Source organism: Myxocyprinus asiaticus, chromosome 5 (assembly GCF_019703515.2).
Source record: "Myxocyprinus asiaticus isolate MX2 ecotype Aquarium Trade chromosome 5, UBuf_Myxa_2, whole genome shotgun sequence".
NCBI classification, from domain to species: domain Eukaryota; kingdom Metazoa; phylum Chordata; class Actinopteri; order Cypriniformes; family Catostomidae; genus Myxocyprinus; species Myxocyprinus asiaticus.
The window spans coordinates 38,410,046-38,435,617 of NC_059348.1; the positions used below are offsets into that span (position 1 = coordinate 38,410,046).

The following is a 25,572-nucleotide window of genomic DNA, read 5'->3' on the forward strand; positions in this document are numbered from 1 at the left end:
TTTAGCACAGAAAACATCTAAGGCTTTAAATGTTTTAAATCTTATGTTTATACTGTTGATTATGTTCAGAAGCTTACATGTTTCTTTGACACTTTCATTTACTTATTGCCTGTACAGTATATTAGTGTTCTGTTCAGTAGTGTCTTACTATTTTATTGTATTATATTTAAATTTTACTTACAGTAATATATATTCAGTTGTTCAGCACTTTATTTTCTTTAATAGCAATAATTCTTTCACTATCTAATATGTTTACAGCTGCAGCACCTCTTTTTTTTTGTCATGCAAATATGCCCCGATCTGCCACAACATTAAAACCACCTGCCTAATATTGTGTAGGTCCCCCTCATGCCACCAAAACAGCGCCAACCCACATCTCAGAATAGCATTCTGAGATGCTGTTCTCCTCACCACAATTGTACAGAGCGGTCATCTGAGTTACCATAGACTTGTCCTGTTGCTGACAGCATGCTGCACGAGTGTTTGTAGCTTGCTAGCCTGCTTAGCATTGCTTATTCTTATACGTTCATCATTTTATCCTTTGCCATTTTACCACGTGCTTCGGGTTTTTCCGCTTTTCTTCTGATTCATCTGTGTGTATTTTACCGCACGCACCCGTTCTCTCATTTTTTTCTTTATTTTTTCCGCTGGTCTACTTCACGCGTCTCGACTGCATGCATTTGTTTTCTCAACTGTGTTTTACATGGATTATTGCATCAACCTCAAACATCTGCTGATTAGGAACCACATCGATCTCAAACCCTCGCTGCTCAAGAACAACAAACAATTGTGGTAAGTCATGGCATCTGCTCATGTTATTGCTTCCTGCATTACATGCCACATGTTTACTATAGCTTCTTCCGTCAGCAGTGAGGGATTTACATATGATAAATGTAAGGAATTAGTCAGGCTGACGGAGAAGGTTAATGAGTTAGAGACACACATCCGAATGCTAGTGGAGGTCAGTGAGAAAGAGAAGCCGGTAGATACTGTTTCAGATGCGGGTAGTACAGCAAGCAACACACACTTTGGTTCTGGCTGAAGAGACCCACAGCAGGGCGACTGGGTGACGTCTCGGTGGCATACTCAGCAAAGCGACACCACTCTCCCGTTCCTGTTAGGGTTTCCAATCGATTCTCCCCACTCAGTGATGCACCCACTGAGAATCATGTTGAAAGAGCCTTAATAATCGGTGATTCTGTTGTAAGGAATGTGGAAATAGAGACTCCAGCCAACATTGTTAAATGCATTTTGGGGGCTCGGGCATCTGACATTAGATCAAATTTACAAGTGCTGGCTAATGCTAAATGTAGATTTTCTAAAATTGTTATCTCGGCACTAATGATGTCCGGCTTCGCCAGTCGGAGATAACTAGAGATAATGATAAAGAGGTGTGTGAACTTGCAAAAACAATGTCAGACACTGTAATATGCTCTGGCCCCCTCCAGTGTCACTGAATGGCTTTATGTCTGAGTTGTGTCTGAAGAATAGCATAGGATTTATAGACAATTGGAAGAGTTTTTGGGGTAGACCTGACCTACTAAAGAGAGACGGACTCCATCCCTCCAGGGCAGGTGCCACTCTCCTCTCTAGTAATTTGGCTGATAGTCTTAATAATGATAGTTTTTGACTAACTGGGGCCCAGGTCAGGAAGCAGAAAAACTGGTTAATCCGAACGTCCACTAGCTGCCTTGAGACGTCACACAGGTCACATAAACTACAACACATAGAGACTGTATCACCTAGATATCACATAGACTGCGTCTGTTCCCTGAACTACCAAACACAAAACTCTCACTAAATCATTTAGAAAAATTCTTATTAAACTTGAAAAAAACAAAACATTTGAAGATAAACATCATATAAAGATAGGGCTACTAAACATTAGATCTCTTTCTACCAAAACACTAATTGTAAATTAAATTATTACAGATCATAGTTTGGATGCACTCTGTTTGACTGAAACCTGTTTTAAACCAGATGAATATATTAGTTTAAATGAATCAACTCCCCCAGGTTATTGTTATAAACATGAGCCCCATCTGAAGGGTCGAGGAGGAGGTGTTGCTACAATTTACAGTGAAGTTTTTGGTGTTACTCAGAACTAATAATGCTTAATATGACACCGTCAGATAAATGACAAATCTCTGTCACCTTTTGCCCTTGCTACATTATATAGATCACCTGGGCCTTACTCTGGTTTCCTTGGTGAATTTGCAAATTTAGCAAAAAATCAGATCTAGTAGTTAATGTAGATAGAGCATTAATTGTTTGTCACTTCAGCATTCACATAGATAATGAAAATGACACATTGGGATTAGCATTTATCGATATTCTCAACTCTCTTGGAGTCAGACAGAATGTGACAGGACCAACTCATTGCCGTAATCATACGCTAGATTTAATTCTGTCATATGGAGTTGATGTTGATGCTATAGAAATTCTACCGCAGAGAGATGACATCTCAGATCATTACCTCATCTCTTGTATGCTGCGATCAGCTAATGTCACCCAGTCTACACCACGCTATCGTTCAGGTAGAACTATTCTTTCGACCACTAAAGATAACCACTAATAATCTTCCAGAATTGTCTCACATACTCAGTAAGCCAAAAAGTCTAGAAGAACTTGATGTAATAATAGAAAGTATAAATACAGTCTTCTCTAGCACTCTTGATGGTATCGATAGTACTAATGATTGGGCCAAAAACCTCTAAAAATAAGCAACTAAATTAAAATTTGACTCTCAATGGATGTACTGTTACAATGTCTTCTACAGCAAAGAACTTAGGTGATATATTTGATACAAATCTGTCCTTTGAAAAACAAATTTCCAATGTTTGTAGAACAGCATTCTTCCACCTCATAAATATTGCTACGTTACGGCACATGCTCTCTGTTGCTGATGCCGAAAAATTAATTCATGCGTTCATGACCTCAAGACTAGATTATTGTAATGCATTACTGGGAGGATGTGCAGCAAGTTCAATAAATAAACTTCAATTGGTTCATAATGCAGCTGACAGAGTGCTGACTAGAACCAAGAAATATGATCATATTAGCCAAATTTTATCATCGTTACATTGGCTACCTTTTAAATTTCATATAAATTTTTGAAATTCTGTTAACTACATACAAAGCTTTGAATGGTCTAGCTCCACAGTTCTTAAGTGACCTTCTGACATGCTATATTCCGTCACGTTCATTACAGTCACAACATTCTGGCTTGTTAATAATTCAAAGAATATCAAAATCCACAAAAGGAGGTAGATCCTTTTCATACTTGGCTCCTAAACTATGGAATAGTCTCCCTAACACTGTTCAGGATACAGACACACTCACTCAGTTTAAGTCTAGACTAAAGACACATCTATTTAGCCTGGCATACACCTAATTTATCCTTCAACTCACAATTAGGCTGCTTTAGTTAGGTCTGCCGAAACCAGAAACATCCATCTTGATCTATAACTCTGCATAAAATTTAATGGCATCTACGCTAATATTACTCTATTCATATCCCGAGGTTACCAGAGCCAGCCAGATTCAGCTCCGTTCCTGCTTGATGTCAGACTCCACTGCTACGTGCTGCTGAGAGATGATGACAAACTACAGCCGGTGCCAGCCAGACATCACTTCAGAGGGTGAACTGATGCCAACTCCAACTGTAAGACATAGGATACTTCATATGCCACTGCCTGAACCTTGGATTTAGGATGGACCCCACCGAACCTCACTGAAATGACCTGCAGGTTGAACTGTGATGCACCTCAATCTCTGCCTGCATTACCTTTGTCTATTATTGGACTACACTCTTGAAATGGAATACATAGACTATCATTTAATTGCCAACAAAAGCCTTCATCAGCCAAATAACAAAGGACAATGCATCTATGTGAACTTCTGCAGTTAATCCAGGATGGACTTCAAAGACATTAGTAATTCATCTTAAAGTTCATAAAAAAAATATTTTATTTTTGTATTTTTTAAAAACACTGGACCTTAACGCTTGGACTTGCATTGCACACAGATAACTAATATATTTATATTCATGTTGTTGAGAGGAACTGGCCCCCACAGTGAGCCTGGTTTCTCCCAAGGTTATTTTTCTCCATTAGCCAACATCTTATGGAGTTTTGTGTTTCTTGCCACAGTCACCTTCAGCTTGCTCACAGGGAAATAAAATTATTATACATTTTTTTAATTTCTGTACACAATTTACAATCATATTTAATCAAACTACACAATGATCAGACTTTATAGATATTACAGTTTCATTTTTTGTTTTTGTTAATGCATGATTTCCTGTAAAGCTGATTTGAAACAATGTGTGTTGTGAAAAGTGCTATACAAATAAAAATGACTTGACTTGACTTTGTCAGTTTGAACCAGTCTGGCCATTCTCTGTTGACCTCTCTCATCAACAAGGTGTTTCCATCTGCAGAACTGCCGCTCACTGGATGTTTATTTATTTATTTATTTATTTATTTTGGCACTATTCGGAGTAAATTCTAGAAACTGTTGTGTGTGAAAATTCCAGGAGATCAGCAGTTACAGAAATACTCAAACCAGCCCATCAGGCACCAACAACCATGCCACGGTCCAAATAACTGAGGTAAAAAATGTCCCCATTCTGATGATTGATGTGAACATTAACTGAAGCTCCTGACCCATATCTGATTAGATAATCGCATGGATGATCGTTGGTGCCAGACGGGCTGGTTAGAGTATTTCTGTAACTGCTGATCTCCTTTGATTTTCACACACAACAGTCTCTAGAATTTACTCCGAATGGTGCCAAAAGCAAAAAACATCCAGTGAGCGGCAGTTCTGTGGATGGAAACGCCTTGTTGATGAGAGAGGTCAACAGAGAATGGCCAAACTGGTTCAAACTGACAAAGTCTACAGTAACTCAGATTACCACTCTGTACAATTGTGGTGAGAAGAAAGCTTTTCTGAGATGTGGGTTGGCGCTGTTTTGGCGGCACGAGGGGGACCTACACAATATTAGGCAGGTGGTTTTAATGTTGTAGCTGATTGGTGTATATTATATTATATAATAATATAATATTTGCTGTGAATTAATTTGTTTTAGGCTGATGACTGTCATTTAGAAATTTAATCATTAAGAACTATAATGTCGAAAACATTTCATTAATGGTCATTTTATTGGTTGTCTGTGTCATTTTACTCTAACAGGTTAATGACCGTGGAGGATGAACTGAAGAGAGACCATGCAGAAATGCAGGCAGTCATAGATGCCAAACAGAAGATAATTGATGCGCAGGTACTGCAGATAACCAGATTAACCTGCACGTTAAATGCAAGAGATCTGGAATGTACAGTTAAAGTCAGAAGTTTACATACACTTAGGTTGAAGTCATTAAAACTAATTTTTTATCCACTCCACAAATTTCATATTAGCAAACTATAGTTTTGGCAAGTCATTTAGGACATCTACTTTGTGCATGACACGAGTAATTTTTCCAACAATTGTTTACAGACAGATTGTTTCACTTTTAATTGACTATATCACAATTCCAGTGGGACAGAAGTTTCCATTCACTAAGTTAACTGTGCCTTTAAGCAGCTTGGAAAAGTCCAGAAAATGATGTCAAGCCTTTAGACAATTAGCTTCCAGGGCTCGAGATTAAGCATTGTGATGGGCATTAAATTGGTCATTCACTTGTCCGAGTAAAAAAGTTACCGTTTTTTTTTTTTTTTTTTAAATTAGCAGTAAAAATGGCTGTTTAATGTTAACAAAATGCATTAAAATTCTAACGAATCCTGAGAAAGTACCCTGTTTATTTAATAATGTGGATCATTGACAAATAACATAACTGTGAACTTTTATCAAGATTGAAGATTTATCAACATATGAAAATTAATCAACAACCCCACACCTTTACACTTAACATGTCCTCTCTAGAAACTAGGGATGTGCTGAACGACTAATTTCACTGACATTTCAATTAAAATTTTGAAGTCGACTTGTCTAAAAATAAACCAACCTTCAGAAAAAAAAAAAAAAAAAAAAATGTGTTTATGCGACCCATTTAAAATATTTAATCTATTCCAAATCCGACGCTAAATTCCACTGAAAAGGGGAATTTATCTGCAACATGTTTGCCTTGCATTATGATCATTGTACATTAAATATAGAACATGACACGCATTCACTGCATTCACAACATTAGCGAATATTTAACAGGCATATTAAAACAATTGAATGCAGGACCAATAGAGCGACCCAGCCTGTTCTAAATGAAATTCACCACATAAAAGTTTCTTAACATATTAAAACAGTCAGGACATTGTTGAAAATAATTAACAGGTAGACTAAGCAAAATCGATGAGAGAAAAAAAAATTCGCTGAAAAGTTGCACGTATTTCACAACGTGCAGTCGTGCATTAGCCATTGATCTAATATGACAGCTGTTCGGTAAACAACGTTAACCAATAACAGTTACGATGTAAAAAAAAAAATAGGCCTGTGATATAGCCTTAAATAAACCTAATGCATTCTAAACATGACGTGCACACAGAATAAAAGATAGTTTAACCTGTTAAGCAGTCGGCACCTCGTTGAAAATAAACAGTCATTTTCTAGGCTACTTACTCAAAAGCATAAATTTTTTGATGAGCAAAATTAACACGTCGACATGGTAACGGTAAAAGACGTATGGCAAGCCAAAGTGCTCACCATACACTATAGACTAATCACATTTTCATCCAAAACGGCATATTTAACGGCATTTTAAACAACCTTGGCGCCATAAAATACGTCATAGTGATTGCAAACGGCGTAAAAAACACGTGAAAATTTTTTAAAAACGCCGTATTTCACACCGTTTTGCTGTGTGTGAAAAGCGCCACTTTAAACGCCGTTTGGATTGCCAAACGACGCCGTTTAAAACGCCGTTTTCGTTGCACAAATACGCACATTATTTGCGCCGTTTTCCTTATAGTATAATGAGTTCCGCCCGCTGATTTCCACAGCCAGTAAGTTTGAACTGTTCTCACCCAGTCAACAATGAACTGAGTCAGACCAGACAAGTTCATCGCTGCCAAAAAAATGTGCTTGTGTGAAGTAACTTTGATATAGCCTATTCACTTCTACTAACATAAAACATATTGTTAGTCTGCTTTCCAAATGAAATGCTTGCACCTCTTTGTCAGTGACGATTCTAGGATTACAGTCTTAGGAAGTTCAGCCCCCAATGAGGGTATATGATGAAAATATTTAATATCCATTGCAGTATTCCACTAAAATGCATAGATGGGTAATCACTTGTAAGCAGAGGTGATTTTATGATTTCACCTTAGATGGGATTTAAGCGCAGTCTTTGTAAAAATATAAAGCCATACGTAAATGTGTAAAAATGTTGATCAGTTTAATGGGGGGAAATATTAATCGACTAGTAATTCCAGTGTCGACTAGTAGCATCAGAACCGTTTAGTCGACTAGTAGTCTTGCATCCCTACTAGAAACATGTTTTACACCCCTGAAAAACATAGAGACATTTGGCATGTCCCAGCAGGATATCAAATGTCAGATGGAACAACCCACCAAAAAAATTATAATATTCATGACATAAAAATAGTATTTGTTAAAATTACTTTTACTTCAACGATTTTTTTAAATATATTTAAATAAAATATATATATTTTTAAATGTAATCAGGTGTAAGGAAAATATGATACTACTTTTTACTTGACAGTTGTACGACCTGACATTTTAGTTATTAAATACAAATTTTGGATGTGTTCAAAATGTTTGGTTTGTTCAAAACCACATGAAACCAATATAAATATAGTATAGTATTACTTACAGTTCTAAGATTATTATTATTATTTTTTATTTTATTTTTAGTTTATGTAGATTTTCCATTTTCATTATGGAGAACCTTATTTTTGACTGATCCATGTATTTTAAAGACAGATAATATATTTTCATTTTATGTATATTGTTAATATTATAGTGTTTATTTTACCATTCATTTTTATGTTTGTATTTTATTACATATTAAAATTGACTGATTCACATGGCAAAGAATACCTGTATAGGTCAGAAAGAGCTCCAGAGAGATGGAGATGAGAGATGTAACAGGTGTTTAAAATTTTCGCTTCATCCTGCAGCAGATAGCATTACACAAAGCATTTTTGCTATTTCTGAGGTTCTTATCAAAGGTGTTGTATTATGACTTATGATGGAGCGCCACGATATGAAAGGCTGCAAATCTGGATTGCTCCGACGTTACACGCAGTGTGGACAGCTTTGTTTATAAATAGGTGCAATAGTTTTATCGCATCACTCTCTTAATACAGACGCAGTACAATGACATTCATGTCGAAAAAAATGCGTCCTCTTCGCGCGCTCACACCAAATTCAACAAGCGCTGCTGCATGAGACAGGGAGAAGGACACGCAAAAGCTGATTTCTGGAATTAATACAAAGACAATACTCAGAATCCCGCACAGAATTTCAGGCACTGTAGATAATTTTTAACAGCAGGATATATTTTTTTTTTAATAAGGGATACAAGCATACACTAAATCACAAATAAATCTGGTATTTTTATCATTATTAAGGTTTCAGTCAGGCAACTTGTCCGGTCGGGCAAGTAAAATTCACTTAGACTTACCCTTGCAAAAATCCACTTTTCCCGGACAAGTGGACAAGCGTTAATGTCGAGCCTTGGCTTCTGATAGGCTAACTGGAGTCAACTGGAGGTGTTCCTGTGGATGTATTTTAAGGCCAACCTTCAAACTCAGTGCCTCTTTGCTTGACATCATGGGAAAATCAAAAGAAATCAGCCAAGACCTCAGAAAAAAAAATTCCACAAGTCCAATTTCCAAATGCCTAAAGGTACCACGTTCATCTGTACAAACAATAGTACGCAAGTATAAACACCATGGGGCCACCCAGCCATCATACCGCTCAGGAAGGAGACGCATTCTGTCTCCTAGAGATGAACGTAGTTTGGTGCAAAAAGTGCAAATCAATCTCAGAACAGCAGCAAAGGTCTTTGTGAAGATGCTCGAGGAAACAGGTAGACAAGTATCTATATCCACAGTAAAATGATTCCTATATTGACATAACCTGAAAGGCTGCTCAGCATGGAACAAGCCAATGCTCCAAAACCACCATAAAAAAATCAGACTACAGTTTGCAAGTGCACATGGGGACAAAGATCGTACTTTTTGGAGAAATTTCCTCTGGTGTGATGAAACAAAAATGGAACTCTTTGGCCATAATGTCCATCGTTATGTTTGGAGGAAAAAGGGTGAGGCTTGCAAGCTGAAGAACACCATCCCAGCCATGAAGCATGGGGGTGGCAGCATCATGTTGTGGGGGTACTTTGCTGCAGGAGGGACTGGTGCACTTCACAAAATAGATGGTATCATGAGGAAGGAAAATTATGTGGATATATTGAAGTAACATCTCAAGACATCAGTCAGGAATTTAAAGCTCAGTCACAAATGGGTCTTCCAAATGGACAATACCCCATTCATACCTCCAAAGTTGTGGCAAAATGGCTTAAGGACAACAAAGTCAAGGGATTGGAGGGGCCATCACATAGCTTTACCTCAATCTGATAGAAAATTTGTGGGCAGAACTGAAAAAGCATGTGCGAGCAAGGAGGCCTACAAACCTGATTCAGTTACACCAGTTCTGTCTGGAGGAATGGGCAAAAATTCCAGCAACTTGTTGTGAGAAGCTTGTGGAAGGCTACCCAAAATGTTTGACCCAAGTTAAACAATTTAAAGGCATCGCTACCAAATACTAACAAATTGTATGTAAACTTCTGACCCACTGGGGATGTGATGAAAGAAATAAAAGCTGAAATAAATCATTCTCTCTACTATTATTCTGACATTTCACATTCTTAAAATAAAGTAGTGATCCTAACTGACCAAAGACAGGGAATGTTTTCTACGATTAAATGTCAGGAATTATGAAAAACTGAGTTTAAATGTATTTGGCTAAGATGTATGTAAACTTCTGACTTCAGCTGTATGTGCTTGCATAGTAGCCATATTCTACCTGTCTTAACTTTAGTGTGAATTTGGATATCTTCCATATCAGCCCTTTAGACTGTTGTCTGGTTGAGATGTAAAGGCCTGTGCTTGCTACTCAATAAAATGCCATGAACTCCCTGCTAAACCTCAGATGGTATTTAAAAAAACAGGCTGCTGAATGGCTCATTGCTACTGTGTCCTACTGAATTCCAGGTCGGTAATGGAACTGAGGTAATACCAGCAGGCAAGTACAAGCAGACAATTCTGCTCTTTCAGAGCAGTTAGACTTGTTTAAGCGCACACCCCAATCCAACACCCATTCCTGGCCTGGACCTGTGCAGCACTCAATCCTCTATGCCATTTAGTTTCCCTCCACTTCAGACAAATATAATGAAACAAGGGTTAAAGCATGTTAAAACACTTCTCCTATCCCAGCTTAATGTGCAGAGACCGCTACAAGTAAGCCATTCATTGGTCGACTTGGTGAGAAGTGTAAATACTGCAGTTCTGTGACATTTTCAAAACATTGCTCCTTTTGGCATGAGTTTGGGGTTGGACTACTTTGGTGTGGGAGAGCTTTAAAACCCTGTTTGTTTGAAAACTATTGCTTATCCTTAGGGTTTAGGAATTTGAACAAACCCCTAACACTAAAGGCTGATTTATACTTCTGCGTCGAACATATGCCGTAGGCTCCACGCAGTGGCCAGTGCAGTGGTTTGCATTTATAATTCTGCGTTGTTGTGTGTCTGGATTGTTCTGTGAGTACACAGTCAAGTGCTAGTGTATCGAGAGAAATGCTTTCATTTCTGAAATAACTGTTCATTTAAAATATAAACAAAGGCAATTTTATTCGTGGATTTAGCAGTGTTTATTAAATTATTTTAGCATTAACAAGTTCATCAAAGTATGTAGTATTTAGGTAGTTATTATTTATTATACATGTTGCCTGCCTTGCAGAAAGAAAATAAATCAGGTATATACTGTATGCTTGCTTGCTTGAGTCACTTAAATAATAATAAATAAATATTTTGGTATACTTTGATGGTCCATGCTGAAAAGAAAAATCATAAAATTTGCAACTTTCACTTGACCAACACAAAATTGGTGTTTAAACCACCTGTCTAATATTGTGTAGGACTCCCTCGTGCCACCAAAACAACGGCAACCCACATCTCAGAATAGCATTTGAGATGCTTCTCAACACAATTGTACAGAGCGGTTATCTGAGTTACCGTAGACTTTATCAGTTCGAAAGTCAGTCTGGTCATTCTCTGTTGACCTCTCTCATAAAAAGGTATTTCCATCCACAGAACTGCCCTTCACTGGATGTTTTTTGTTTTTGGCACCATTCAGAGTAAATTCTAGATACTGTTGTGTGTTAAAATCCCAGGAGATCAGCAGTTACAGAAATACTCAAACCAGCCCATCAGGCACCAACAACCATGCCACAGTCGAAATCACTGAGATCACATTTTTTCCCCATTCTGATGGTTGATGTGAACATTAACTTAAGCTCCTGACCCATATCTGCCTGATTTTATGCACTGCTGCCACACAGTTAGCTGATTAGATAATCGCATGGATGATTGTTGATGCCAGATGGGCTGGTTTGAATATTTCTGTAACTGCTGATCTCCTGGAATGGAAACACCTTGTTGATGAGAGAGGTCAACAGAGAATGGCCAGACTGGTTCAAACTGACAAAGTCTACGGTAACTCAGAGTACCGCTCTGTACAATTGTGGTGAGAAGAATAGCATCTCAGAATGCTATTCTGAGATGCGGGTTGGCGCTGTTTTGGTGGCACGAGGGGGACCTACACAATATTAGGCAGGTGGTTTTAATGTTGTGGCTGATCGGTGTATGTCTTTAAAGTAATAATAAAAATAAAAACTTTCAATCTTAACTTTTCTTGATTCAGGCTTAGTTTAAAGAATTGTGAACCAAACCGTGAGTTCAGTATCGTGAAATGAACCATGAGATGAGTGAATCATTACACCCCTAATATTTAATAAGTAATGAAAATGGACCATTTTTAATTTGTCAGCTGATTAAAAAAGCATTTACTCACCCTCATGCCATCCCAGATGTGTATGACTTTCTTTTTCAAAATACAAATTAAGATTTTTAGAAGAATATCTCAGCTCAGTATGTCCATAGAATAAAAGTGAATGGTGACCAGAACTTTGAATCTCCAAAACTCGCATAAAGGCAGAATAAAAGTAATCCATACAACTCCAGTGGTTTAATCCAAATCTCCTGAAGCGATTTGATAGGTGTGGGTGAGAAATAGATCAATATTTAAGTCTGTTTCTTTTATAAATCTCCACCTTTGACCAGCCCTGACCAGTTTGTGGTGATATGCATGAAAATTGCAATCACCAATAAACAAAAGAAGAAGAATGTGGAAGTGAAAGTGGAGATTTATAGTAAAAAAGGACCTAAATATTGATCTGTTTCTCACCCTCACCTGTCATATCGCTTCTGAAGACATGGATTAAACTACTGGAGTCATATGGATTACTTTTGTTGCCTTCATGTGATTTTTGGGGATTCAAAGTTCTGATCACCATTCACTTGGACTGTGAGGACCAACAGAGCTGAAATATTCTTCTAAAAATCTTCATTTGGTTTCTGCTGAAGAAAGAAGATCATACACATCTGGGATGGCATGAGGGTGTGTAAATGATGATGGAATTTTCATTTTTGGGTGAACTATCCCTTTAAAGTGCTAAATGATCCATCAGAGGGCTCCAAACTGCGACTAAAATGGTCGCAAATGCGACCAAAAATAGATGATTGCGACAATAATTTAAAATCTAGTCACCAGTTGCGACAGTCGGGATGTGTGCTTTCATATGCGGTTTCGTCAGATATCTTGTGAGTTATTGAATACATCTTTAGGGCGCTAGTGTGTCTCACACCACTTTTCATCCTTTCTGTTGATGATATGAGCTTGCTGGCTGCACGGAACAACAAACACAGTGCGAGCCATGATGTCCAAATCGTGAACAAATGACTCTTTTGAACCAGAACTTTATAATGAATCACCTGACAAGAGCTCGTTTGAACTCAGGAGCTCAGGTTAGCGGTTTGAATTCGAGTCACTTTCTCAGCGAATCAGCCATCATTGAGTTCACAACTGGAAGTGCAGACATTTTTCCTGGTTATTATTATTTGGGATTGGAGTAGCACAATAAACTGCATCTGGGATTTCATTCAATTTGCACTCTAGTCTTTGTGTCTGGGCCATCTAGTCACAGTAGTTTTTTTATTATATATATATATATATATATATATATATATATATATATATATATCAAATCAATTTAATAAATGCACCTTATTTTTGACTGATCCATGTATTTTAAAGACAGATAATATATTTTCATTTTATGTATATTGTTAATATTATAGTGTTTATTTTACCATTCATTTTTATGTTTGTATTTTATTACATATTAAAATTGACTGATTCACATGGCAAAGAATACCTGTATAGGTCAGAAAGTTAATTTAATTAAAATTAATTAAAGAGCTCCAGAGAGATGGAGATGAGAGATGTAACAGGTGTTTAAAATTTTCGCTTCATCCTGCAGCAGATAGCATTACACAAAGCATTTTTGCTATTTCTGAGGTTCTTATCAAAGGTGTTGTATTATGACTTATGATGGAGCGCCACGATATGAAAGGCTGCAAATCTGGATTGCTCCGACGTTACACGCAGTGTGGACAGCTTTGTTTATAAATAGGTGCAATAGTTTTATCGCATCACTCTCTTAATACAGACGCAGTACAATGACATTCATGTCGAAAAAAATGCGTCCTCTTCGCGCGCTCACACCAAATTCAACAAGCGCTGCTGCATGAGACAGGGAGAAGGACACGCAAAAGCTGATTTCTGGAATTAATACAAAGACAATACTCAGAATCCCGCACAGAATTTCAGGCACTGTAGATCATTTTTAACAGCAGGATATATTTTTTTTTTAATAAGGGATACAAGCATACGCTAAATCACAAATAAATCTGGTATTTTTATCATTATTAAGGTTTCAGTCAGGCAACTTGTCCGGTCGGGCAAGTAAAATTCACTTAGACTTACCCTTGCAAAAATCCACTTTTCCCGGACAAGTGGACAAGCGTTAATGTCGAGCCTTGGCTTCTGATAGGCTAACTGGAGTCAACTGGAGGTGTTCCTGTGGATGTATTTTAAGGCCAACCTTCAAACTCAGTGCCTCTTTGCTTGACATCATGGGAAAATCAAAAGAAATCAGCCAAGACCTCAGAAAAAAAAATTCCACAAGTCCAATTTCCAAATGCCTAAAGGTACCACGTTCATCTGTACAAACAATAGTACGCAAGTATAAACACCATGGGGCCACCCAGCCATCATACCGCTCAGGAAGGAGACGCATTCTGTCTCCTAGAGATGAACGTAGTTTGGTGCAAAAAGTGCAAATCAATCTCAGAACAGCAGCAAAGGTCTTTGTGAAGATGCTCGAGGAAACAGGTAGACAAGTATCTATATCCACAGTAAAATGATTCCTATATTGACATAACCTGAAAGGCTGCTCAGCATGGAACAAGCCAATGCTCCAAAACCACCATAAAAAAATCAGACTACAGTTTGCAAGTGCACATGGGGACAAAGATCGTACTTTTTGGAGAAATTTCCTCTGGTGTGATGAAACAAAAATGGAACTCTTTGGCCATAATGTCCATCGTTATGTTTGGAGGAAAAAGGGTGAGGCTTGCAAGCTGAAGAACACCATCCCAGCCATGAAGCATGGGGGTGGCAGCATCATGTTGTGGGGGTACTTTGCTGCAGGAGGGACTGGTGCACTTCACAAAATAGATGGTATCATGAGGAAGGAAAATTATGTGGATATATTGAAGTAACATCTCAAGACATCAGTCAGGAATTTAAAGCTCAGTCACAAATGGGTCTTCCAAATGGACAATACCCCATTCATACCTCCAAAGTTGTGGCAAAATGGCTTAAGGACAACAAAGTCAAGGGATTGGAGGGGCCATCACATAGCTTTACCTCAATCTGATAGAAAATTTGTGGGCAGAACTGAAAAAGCATGTGCGAGCAAGGAGGCCTACAAACCTGATTCAGTTACACCAGTTCTGTCTGGAGGAATGGGCAAAAATTCCAGCAACTTGTTGTGAGAAGCTTGTGGAAGGCTACCCAAAATGTTTGACCCAAGTTAAACAATTTAAAGGCATCGCTACCAAATACTAACAAATTGTATGTAAACTTCTGACCCACTGGGGATGTGATGAAAGAAATAAAAGCTGAAATAAATCATTCTCTCTACTATTATTCTGACATTTCACATTCTTAAAATAAAGTAGTGATCCTAACTGACCAAAGACAGGGAATGTTTTCTACGATTAAATGTCAGGAATTATGAAAAACTGAGTTTAAATGTATTTGGCTAAGATGTATGTAAACTTCTGACTTCAGCTGTATGTGCTTGCATAGTAGCCATATTCTACCTGTCTTAACTTTAGTGTGAATTTGGATATCTTCCATATCAGCCCTTTAGACTGTTGTCTGGTTGAGATGTAAAGGCCTGTGCTTGCTACTCAATAAAATGCCATGAACTCCCTGCTAAACCTCAGATGGTATTTAAAAAAACAGGCTGCTGAATGGCTCATTGCTACTGTGTCCTACTGAATTCCAGGTCGGTAATGGAACTGAGGTAATACCAGCAGGCAAGTACAAGCAGACAATTCTGCTCTTTCAGAGCAGTTAGACTTGTTTAAGCGCACACCCCAATCCAACACCCATTCCTGGCCTGGACCTGTGCAGCACTCAATCCTCTATGCCATTTAGTTTCCCTCCACTTCAGACAAATATAATGAAACAAGGGTTAAAGCATGTTAAAACACTTCTCCTATCCCAGCTTAATGTGCAGAGACCGCTACAAGTAAGCCATTCATTGGTCGACTTGGTGAGAAGTGTAAATACTGCAGTTCTGTGACATTTTCAAAACATTGCTCCTTTTGGCATGAGTTTGGGGTTGGACTACTTTGGTGTGGGAGAGCTTTAAAACCCTGTTTGTTTGAAAACTATTGCTTATCCTTAGGGTTTAGGAATTTGAACAAACCCCTAACACTAAAGGCTGATTTATACTTCTGCGTCGAACATATGCCGTAGGCTCCACGCAGTGGCCAGTGCAGTGGTTTGCATTTATAATTCTGCGTTGTTGTGTGTCTGGATTGTTCTGTGAGTACACAGTCAAGTGCTAGTGTATCGAGAGAAATGCTTTCATTTCTGAAATAACTGTTCATTTAAAATATAAACAAAGGCAATTTTATTCGTGGATTTAGCAGTGTTTATTAAATTATTTTAGCATTAACAAGTTCATCAAAGTATGTAGTATTTAGGTAGTTATTATTTATTATACATGTTGCCTGCCTTGCAGAAAGAAAATAAATCAGGTATATACTGTATGCTTGCTTGCTTGAGTCACTTAAATAATAATAAATAAATATTTTGGTATACTTTGATGGTCCATGCTGAAAAGAAAAATCATAAAATTTGCAACTTTCACTTGACCAACACAAAATTGGTGTTTAAACCACCTGTCTAATATTGTGTAGGACTCCCTCGTGCCACCAAAACAACGGCAACCCACATCTCAGAATAGCATTTGAGATGCTTCTCAACACAATTGTACAGAGCGGTTATCTGAGTTACCGTAGACTTTATCAGTTCGAAAGTCAGTCTGGTCATTCTCTGTTGACCTCTCTCATAAAAAGGTATTTCCATCCACAGAACTGCCCTTCACTGGATGTTTTTTGTTTTTGGCACCATTCAGAGTAAATTCTAGATACTGTTGTGTGTTAAAATCCCAGGAGATCAGCAGTTACAGAAATACTCAAACCAGCCCATCAGGCACCAACAACCATGCCACAGTCGAAATCACTGAGATCACATTTTTTCCCCATTCTGATGGTTGATGTGAACATTAACTTAAGCTCCTGACCCATATCTGCCTGATTTTATGCACTGCTGCCACACAGTTAGCTGATTAGATAATCGCATGGATGATTGTTGATGCCAGATGGGCTGGTTTGAATATTTCTGTAACTGCTGATCTCCTGGAATGGAAACACCTTGTTGATGAGAGAGGTCAACAGAGAATGGCCAGACTGGTTCAAACTGACAAAGTCTACGGTAACTCAGAGTACCGCTCTGTACAATTGTGGTGAGAAGAATAGCATCTCAGAATGCTATTCTGAGATGCGGGTTGGCGCTGTTTTGGTGGCACGAGGGGGACCTACACAATATTAGGCAGGTGGTTTTAATGTTGTGGCTGATCGGTGTATGTCTTTAAAGTAATAATAAAAATAAAAACTTTCAATCTTAACTTTTCTTGATTCAGGCTTAGTTTAAAGAATTGTGAACCAAACCGTGAGTTCAGTATCGTGAAATGAACCATGAGATGAGTGAATCATTACACCCCTAATATTTAATAAGTAATGAAAATGGACCATTTTTAATTTGTCAGCTGATTAAAAAAGCATTTACTCACCCTCATGCCATCCCAGATGTGTATGACTTTCTTTTTCAAAATACAAATTAAGATTTTTAGAAGAATATCTCAGCTCAGTATGTCCATAGAATAAAAGTGAATGGTGACCAGAACTTTGAATCTCCAAAACTCGCATAAAGGCAGAATAAAAGTAATCCATACAACTCCAGTGGTTTAATCCAAATCTCCTGAAGCGATTTGATAGGTGTGGGTGAGAAATAGATCAATATTTAAGTCTGTTTCTTTTATAAATCTCCACCTTTGACCAGCCCTGACCAGTTTGTGGTGATATGCATGAAAATTGCAATCACCAATAAACAAAAGAAGAAGAATGTGGAAGTGAAAGTGGAGATTTATAGTAAAAAGGACCTAAATATTGATCTGTTTCTCACCCTCACCTGTCATATCGCTTCTGAAGACATGGATTAAACTACTGGAGTCATATGGATTACTTTTGTTGCCTTCATGTGATTTTTGGGGATTCAAAGTTCTGATCACCATTCACTTGGACTGTGAGGACCAACAGAGCTGAAATATTCTTCTAAAAATCTTCATTTGGTTTCTGCTGAAGAAAGAAGATCATACACATCTGGGATGGCATGAGGGTGTGTAAATGATGATGGAATTTTCATTTTTGGGTGAACTATCCCTTTAAAGTGCTAAATGATCCATCAGAGGGCTCCAAACTGCGACTAAAATGGTCGCAAATGCGACCAAAAATAGATGATTGCGACAATAATTTAAAATCTAGTCACCAGTTGTGTGCTTTCATATGCGGTTTCGTCAGATATCTTGTGAGTTATTGAATACATCTTTAGGGCGCTAGTGTGTCTCACAAGTAAAATTCACTTAGACTTACCCTTGCAAAAATCCACTTTTCCCGGACAAGTGGACAAGCGTTAATGTCGAGCCTTGGCTTCTGATAGGCTAACTGGAGTCAACTGGAGGTGTTCCTGTGGATGTATTTTAAGGCCAACCTTCAAACTCAGTGCCTCTTTGCTTGACATCATGGGAAAATCAAAAGAAATCAGCCAAGACCTCAGAAAAAAAAATTCCACAAGTCCAATTTCCAAATGCCTAAAGGTACCACGTTCATCTGTACAAACAATAGTACGCAAGTATAAACACCATGGGGCCACCCAGCCATCATACCGCTCAGGAAGGAGACGCATTCTGTCTCCTAGAGATGAACGTAGTTTGGTGCAAAAAGTGCAAATCAATCTCAGAACAGCAGCAAAGGTCTTTGTGAAGATGCTCGAGGAAACAGGTAGACAAGTATCTATATCCACAGTAAAATGATTCCTATATTGACATAACCTGAAAGGCTGCTCAGCATGGAACAAGCCAATGCTCCAAAACCACCATAAAAAAATCAGACTACAGTTTGCAAGTGCACATGGGGACAAAGATCGTACTTTTTGGAGAAATTTCCTCTGGTGTGATGAAACAAAAATGGAACTCTTTGGCCATAATGTCCATCGTTATGTTTGGAGGAAAAAGGGTGAGGCTTGCAAGCTGAAGAACACCATCCCAGCCATGAAGCATGGGGGTGGCAGCATCATGTTGTGGGGGTACTTTGCTGCAGGAGGGACTGGTGCACTTCACAAAATAGATGGTATCATGAGGAAGGAAAATTATGTGGATATATTGAAGTAACATCTCAAGACATCAGTCAGGAATTTAAAGCTCAGTCACAAATGGGTCTTCCAAATGGACAATACCCCATTCATACCTCCAAAGTTGTGGCAAAATGGCTTAAGGACAACAAAGTCAAGGGATTGGAGGGGCCATCACATAGCTTTACCTCAATCTGATAGAAAATTTGTGGGCAGAACTGAAAAAGCATGTGCGAGCAAGGAGGCCTACAAACCTGATTCAGTTACACCAGTTCTGTCTGGAGGAATGGGCAAAAATTCCAGCAACTTGTTGTGAGAAGCTTGTGGAAGGCTACCCAAAATGTTTGACCCAAGTTAAACAATTTAAAGGCATCGCTACCAAATACTAACAAATTGTATGTAAACTTCTGACCCACTGGGGATGTGATGAAAGAAATAAAAGCTGAAATAAATCATTCTCTCTACTATTATTCTGACATTTCACATTCTTAAAATAAAGTAGTGATCCTAACTGACCAAAGACAGGGAATGTTTTCTACGATTAAATGTCAGGAATTATGAAAAACTGAGTTTAAATGTATTTGGCTAAGATGTATGTAAACTTCTGACTTCAGCTGTATGTGCTTGCATAGTAGCCATATTCTACCTGTCTTAACTTTAGTGTGAATTTGGATATCTTCCATATCAGCCCTTTAGACTGTTGTCTGGTTGAGATGTAAAGGCCTGTGCTTGCTACTCAATAAAATGCCATGAACTCCCTGCTAAACCTCAGATGGTATTTAAAAAAACAGGCTGCTGAATGGCTCATTGCTACTGTGTCCTACTGAATTCCAGGTCGGTAATGGAACTGAGGTAATACCAGCAGGCAAGTACAAGCAGACAATTCTGCTCTTTCAGAGCAGTTAGACTTGTTTAAGCGCACACCCCAATCCAACACCCATTCCTGGCCTGGACCTGTGCAGCACTCAATCCTCTATGCCATTTAGTTTCCCTCCACTTCAGACAAATATAATGAAACAAGGGTTAAAGCATGTTAAAACACTTCTCCTATCCCAGCTTAATGTGCAGAGACCGCTACAAGTAAGCCATTCATTGGTCGACTTGGTGAGAAGTGTAAATACTGCAGTTCTGTGACATTTTCAAAACATTGCTCCTTTTGGCATGAGTTTGGGGTTGGACTACTTTGGTGTGGGAGAGCTTTAAAACCCTGTTTGTTTGAAAACTATTGCTTATCCTTAGGGTTTAGGAATTTGAACAAACCCCTAACACTAAAGGCTGATTTATACTTCTGCGTCGAACATATGCCGTAGGCTCCACGCAGTGGCCAGTGCAGTGGTTTGCATTTATAATTCTGCGTTGTTGTGTGTCTGGATTGTTCTGTGAGTACACAGTCAAGTGCTAGTGTATCGAGAGAAATGCTTTCATTTCTGAAATAACTGTTCATTTAAAATATAAACAAAGGCAATTTTATTCGTGGATTTAGCAGTGTTTATTAAATTATTTTAGCATTAACAAGTTCATCAAAGTATGTAGTATTTAGGTAGTTATTATTTATTATACATGTTGCCTGCCTTGCAGAAAGAAAATAAATCAGGTATATACTGTATGCTTGCTTGCTTGAGTCACTTAAATAATAATAAATAAATATTTTGGTATACTTTGATGGTCCATGCTGAAAAGAAAAATCATAAAATTTGCAACTTTCACTTGACCAACACAAAATTGGTGTTTAAACCACCTGTCTAATATTGTGTAGGACTCCCTCGTGCCACCAAAACAACGGCAACCCACATCTCAGAATAGCATTTGAGATGCTTCTCAACACAATTGTACAGAGCGGTTATCTGAGTTACCGTAGACTTTATCAGTTCGAAAGTCAGTCTGGTCATTCTCTGTTGACCTCTCTCATAAAAAAGGTATTTCCATCCACAGAACTGCCCTTCACTGGATGTTTTTTGTTTTTGGCACCATTCAGAGTAAATTCTAGATACTGTTGTGTGTTAAAATCCCAGGAGATCAGCAGTTACAGAAATACTCAAACCAGCCCATCAGGCACCAACAACCATGCCACAGTCGAAATCACTGAGATCACATTTTTTCCCCATTCTGATGGTTGATGTGAACATTAACTTAAGCTCCTGACCCATATCTGCCTGATTTTATGCACTGCTGCCACACAGTTAGCTGATTAGATAATCGCATGGATGATTGTTGATGCCAGATGGGCTGGTTTGAATATTTCTGTAACTGCTGATCTCCTGGAATGGAAACACCTTGTTGATGAGAGAGGTCAACAGAGAATGGCCAGACTGGTTCAAACTGACAAAGTCTACGGTAACTCAGAGTACCGCTCTGTACAATTGTGGTGAGAAGAATAGCATCTCAGAATGCTATTCTGAGATGCGGGTTGGCGCTGTTTTGGTGGCACGAGGGGGACCTACACAATATTAGGCAGGTGGTTTTAATGTTGTGGCTGATCGGTGTATGTCTTTAAAGTAATAATAAAAATAAAAACTTTCAATCTTAACTTTTCTTGATTCAGGCTTAGTTTAAAGAATTGTGAACCAAACCGTGAGTTCAGTATCGTGAAATGAACCATGAGATGAGTGAATCATTACACCCCTAATATTTAATAAGTAATGAAAATGGACCATTTTTAATTTGTCAGCTGATTAAAAAAGCATTTACTCACCCTCATGCCATCCCAGATGTGTATGACTTTCTTTTTCAAAATACAAATTAAGATTTTTAGAAGAATATCTCAGCTCAGTATGTCCATAGAATAAAAGTGAATGGTGACCAGAACTTTGAATCTCCAAAACTCGCATAAAGGCAGAATAAAAGTAATCCATACAACTCCAGTGGTTTAATCCAAATCTCCTGAAGCGATTTGATAGGTGTGGGTGAGAAATAGATCAATATTTAAGTCTGTTTCTTTTATAAATCTCCACCTTTGACCAGCCCTGACCAGTTTGTGGTGATATGCATGAAAATTGCAATCACCAATAAACAAAAGAAGAAGAATGTGGAAGTGAAAGTGGAGATTTATAGTAAAAAAGGACCTAAATATTGATCTGTTTCTCACCCTCACCTGTCATATCGCTTCTGAAGACATGGATTAAACTACTGGAGTCATATGGATTACTTTTGTTGCCTTCATGTGATTTTTGGGGATTCAAAGTTCTGATCACCATTCACTTGGACTGTGAGGACCAACAGAGCTGAAATATTCTTCTAAAAATCTTCATTTGGTTTCTGCTGAAGAAAGAAGATCATACACATCTGGGATGGCATGAGGGTGTGTAAATGATGATGGAATTTTCATTTTTGGGTGAACTATCCCTTTAAAGTGCTAAATGATCCATCAGAGGGCTCCAAACTGCGACTAAAATGGTCGCAAATGCGACCAAAAATAGATGATTGCGACAATAATTTAAAATCTAGTCACCAGTTGCGACAGTCGGGATGTGTGCTTTCATATGCGGTTTCGTCAGATATCTTGTGAGTTATTGAATACATCTTTAGGGCGCTAGTGTGTCTCACACCACTTTTCATCCTTTCTGTTGATGATATGAGCTTGCTGGCTGCACGGAACAACAAACACAGTGCGAGCCATGATGTCCAAATCGTGAACAAATGACTCTTTTGAACCAGAACTTTATAATGAATCACCTGACAAGAGCTCGTTTGAACTCAGGAGCTCAGGTTAGCGGTTTGAATTCGAGTCACTTTCTCAGCGAATCAGCCATCATTGAGTTCACAACTGGAAGTGCAGACATTTTTCCTGGTTATTATTATTTGGGATTGGAGTAGCACAATAAACTGCATCTGGGATTTCATTCAATTTGCACTCTAGTCTTTGTGTCTGGGCCATCTAGTCACAGTAGTTTTTTTATTATATATATATATATATATATATATATATATATATATATATATCAAATCAATTTAATAAATGCACTCCCATATATATATATATATATATATATATATATATATATATATATATATATATATATATATATATATATGGGATATACTGGATCTCACATCACAAATAAATAAATTATATATATATATATATATATATATATATATATATATATATATATATATATATATATATATATATAATTTATTTATTTGTGATGTGAGATCCAGTTTATGATACATTGAGGGACTCATACACAACTATTACACAAGGTGCAAACATTCACTGATGCTCAAGAAGGCAACACACTACTATATGCTTATTATACTTTATGTAAATACCTGTTATGTAGATTCTGAAGGGCAGTACTAAATTATATATATATATATATATATATATATATATATATATATATATATATATATGCTCAGTGGTTAAGGCTCTGGGTTACTGATCAAAAGGTCAGGGGTTCAAGCCCCATCACCGCCAAGATGCCACTGTTGGGCCCTTGAGCAAGGCCCTTGACCCTATCTGCTCCAGGGGCGCTGTATCATGGCTGACCCTGCACTCTGACCCTAGCCTAGCTGGGATATGTGAAAAGAAGAATTTCACTGTATATGTGCAAATGTGTGATAAATAAAGACAACAACAAAAGGAGAATGCAAATTTGTGCACTCAACTCTACTGTATATACTGTATATTCAACAGCTGATTAATGAGTTATCAGCTGTCTTTTCTTTGGCTTTCTATCTTGTTTTTGAACAACAATCTAAATCGAGCAATTCTGTGATGTGGCAACTAAAACAGCAATTTGGCTCCTAAATGTTTCAGTGTAGGAGCCAATGGATCCTTAGTCATTTTTTAGACTGGAGCCCTGTCAGAGATGTACTGGCACTAAAAATTAACCCAGAACAGGGCAATGGTGACACCAAATGGAAATATTAATAACTGCTTTGCGGAAAATACAGAATGATGTTAGATACATATGCTGCTTACACACTGTCACTGATAACATACATTTAAATTATTTTAAATACAATTTTATTTTTCAAAAATAATATTGTCTCTGATTACATCTAAATATTCTTTTAAAAAATACATATTTAATGGAAGTGCATGCTAATAATAATAAATAATAATAATTTACTGATGAAATCAAATCAGACATGACATTTGACATAAGGATTATATTCCCCCATAGCATTGTTATACATAATATTCAGCAATCAGCATTATTTACGTATAGTAGATTAATATGGCACAATCATTAAACCACAGTAAACTTTAATTTTCTCTCGCGCAGTAAGAGCAGATCATTCTCACACTTCAAATGTGTATTTGGTCCCTTGCGCTGAAAAAGCGCATCTTTCTCCTACTCCTGGTTTCAGTTTTCACAGTTTCAGCTGAATTCATCGTACAACATCTGTGGCTGCTAGTATGCAATCGTCTTTTAGAGCTCCTTATGTGCAATGAAGAGATTCATTTTATGAATTTTATTTATTTATTTTTTTAAACTGTCCCATCTCCATGATGCGCATCTTCAAATTTTTTAACCACGATGTATCGTGCCACGATAAACCGTTACACCCCTATAAAATATTATTAGTTATTGTACACAATACTGTCAATCATACGGTCAAAACATACAGATCAGAAAGGTCTCGAGTAGAATACAACAAATATTGTTTCAGAGCCACAAACCAGATACCTGTATATTTCTAGTAAAAGCCCAGAGGAAAGAAGCACAGAGTTTATATGTTATAAACAGATGTGGTTTTTGTTGCATTTTTGCTTGTAACTTCATGACTTCAACTTCAACAACTGTTAGTCCCGAAATACTAAACAAGTCCAAGTACGACACAATCACTGATCAGTGGATAAGATGCATAGTTCTTGAGAAAATACGACGCAACCTCAGATATCTTTTTTTGTCATCCTGGGGGACAGTCTCTGGTTACAAAGTGGACCAATCACAGCTGTTGTGGTCTGTGTTGACACGACGCATAGTTACATTTTTGGAGAGGTTCACGTCAGGCTACACTGTAACCGCTGTAGCTACAACGCAGAAGTATAAAATGGCCTTAAGTAACAAACTTCACTTAACTTGTCCTGTACAGTGCTACGGACATGAATAATGCCTCAAACTGTGTGGCTTTAGATACTTGAAGTATGCAAACATAAAAGAAATGTGAATTTTTTAATTCTCCTTGGGGTTAGTGAACATTCACACCATTCCCACATTTCAAGATTGTTTTTTTTTTTTTTTTTTTTTTGCTATTAACAATTTTATTGATTCCAAAAATAAAACATACAAACACAACATAAAAAATTTAATCAATTATTCACATTATAACCCCCCCTCCACCCCCACCCCAAACATGCAGTACTATGGTCACCATCAATTAGATAATCAAAATAAAACAAATTCATAAAAAAACAAAACAAAAACAAGA

General features: G+C 37.6%; 1 protein-coding gene across 13 annotated transcripts in view; it reads left to right on the forward strand.

The window, feature by feature from the left end:
• Positions 1-25,572, forward strand: part of LOC127441375 (ras GTPase-activating protein nGAP-like) — a 167,573-nt gene that overhangs the window by 138,812 nt on the left and 3,189 nt on the right. For 10 of the 13 annotated variants that reach the window (XM_051698718.1, XM_051698711.1, XM_051698712.1 and 7 more), the window contains one exon: positions 5,197-5,284. In XM_051698718.1, the coding sequence (XP_051554678.1) occupies positions 5,197-5,284 (88 nt within the window). Of the gene's footprint in view, positions 1-5,196; positions 5,285-10,233; positions 10,265-15,715; positions 15,747-20,022; positions 20,054-25,572 lie in introns of all 13 variants that reach the window. The other 3 variants (XM_051698715.1, XM_051698714.1, XM_051698716.1) reach the window with 3 other exon arrangements.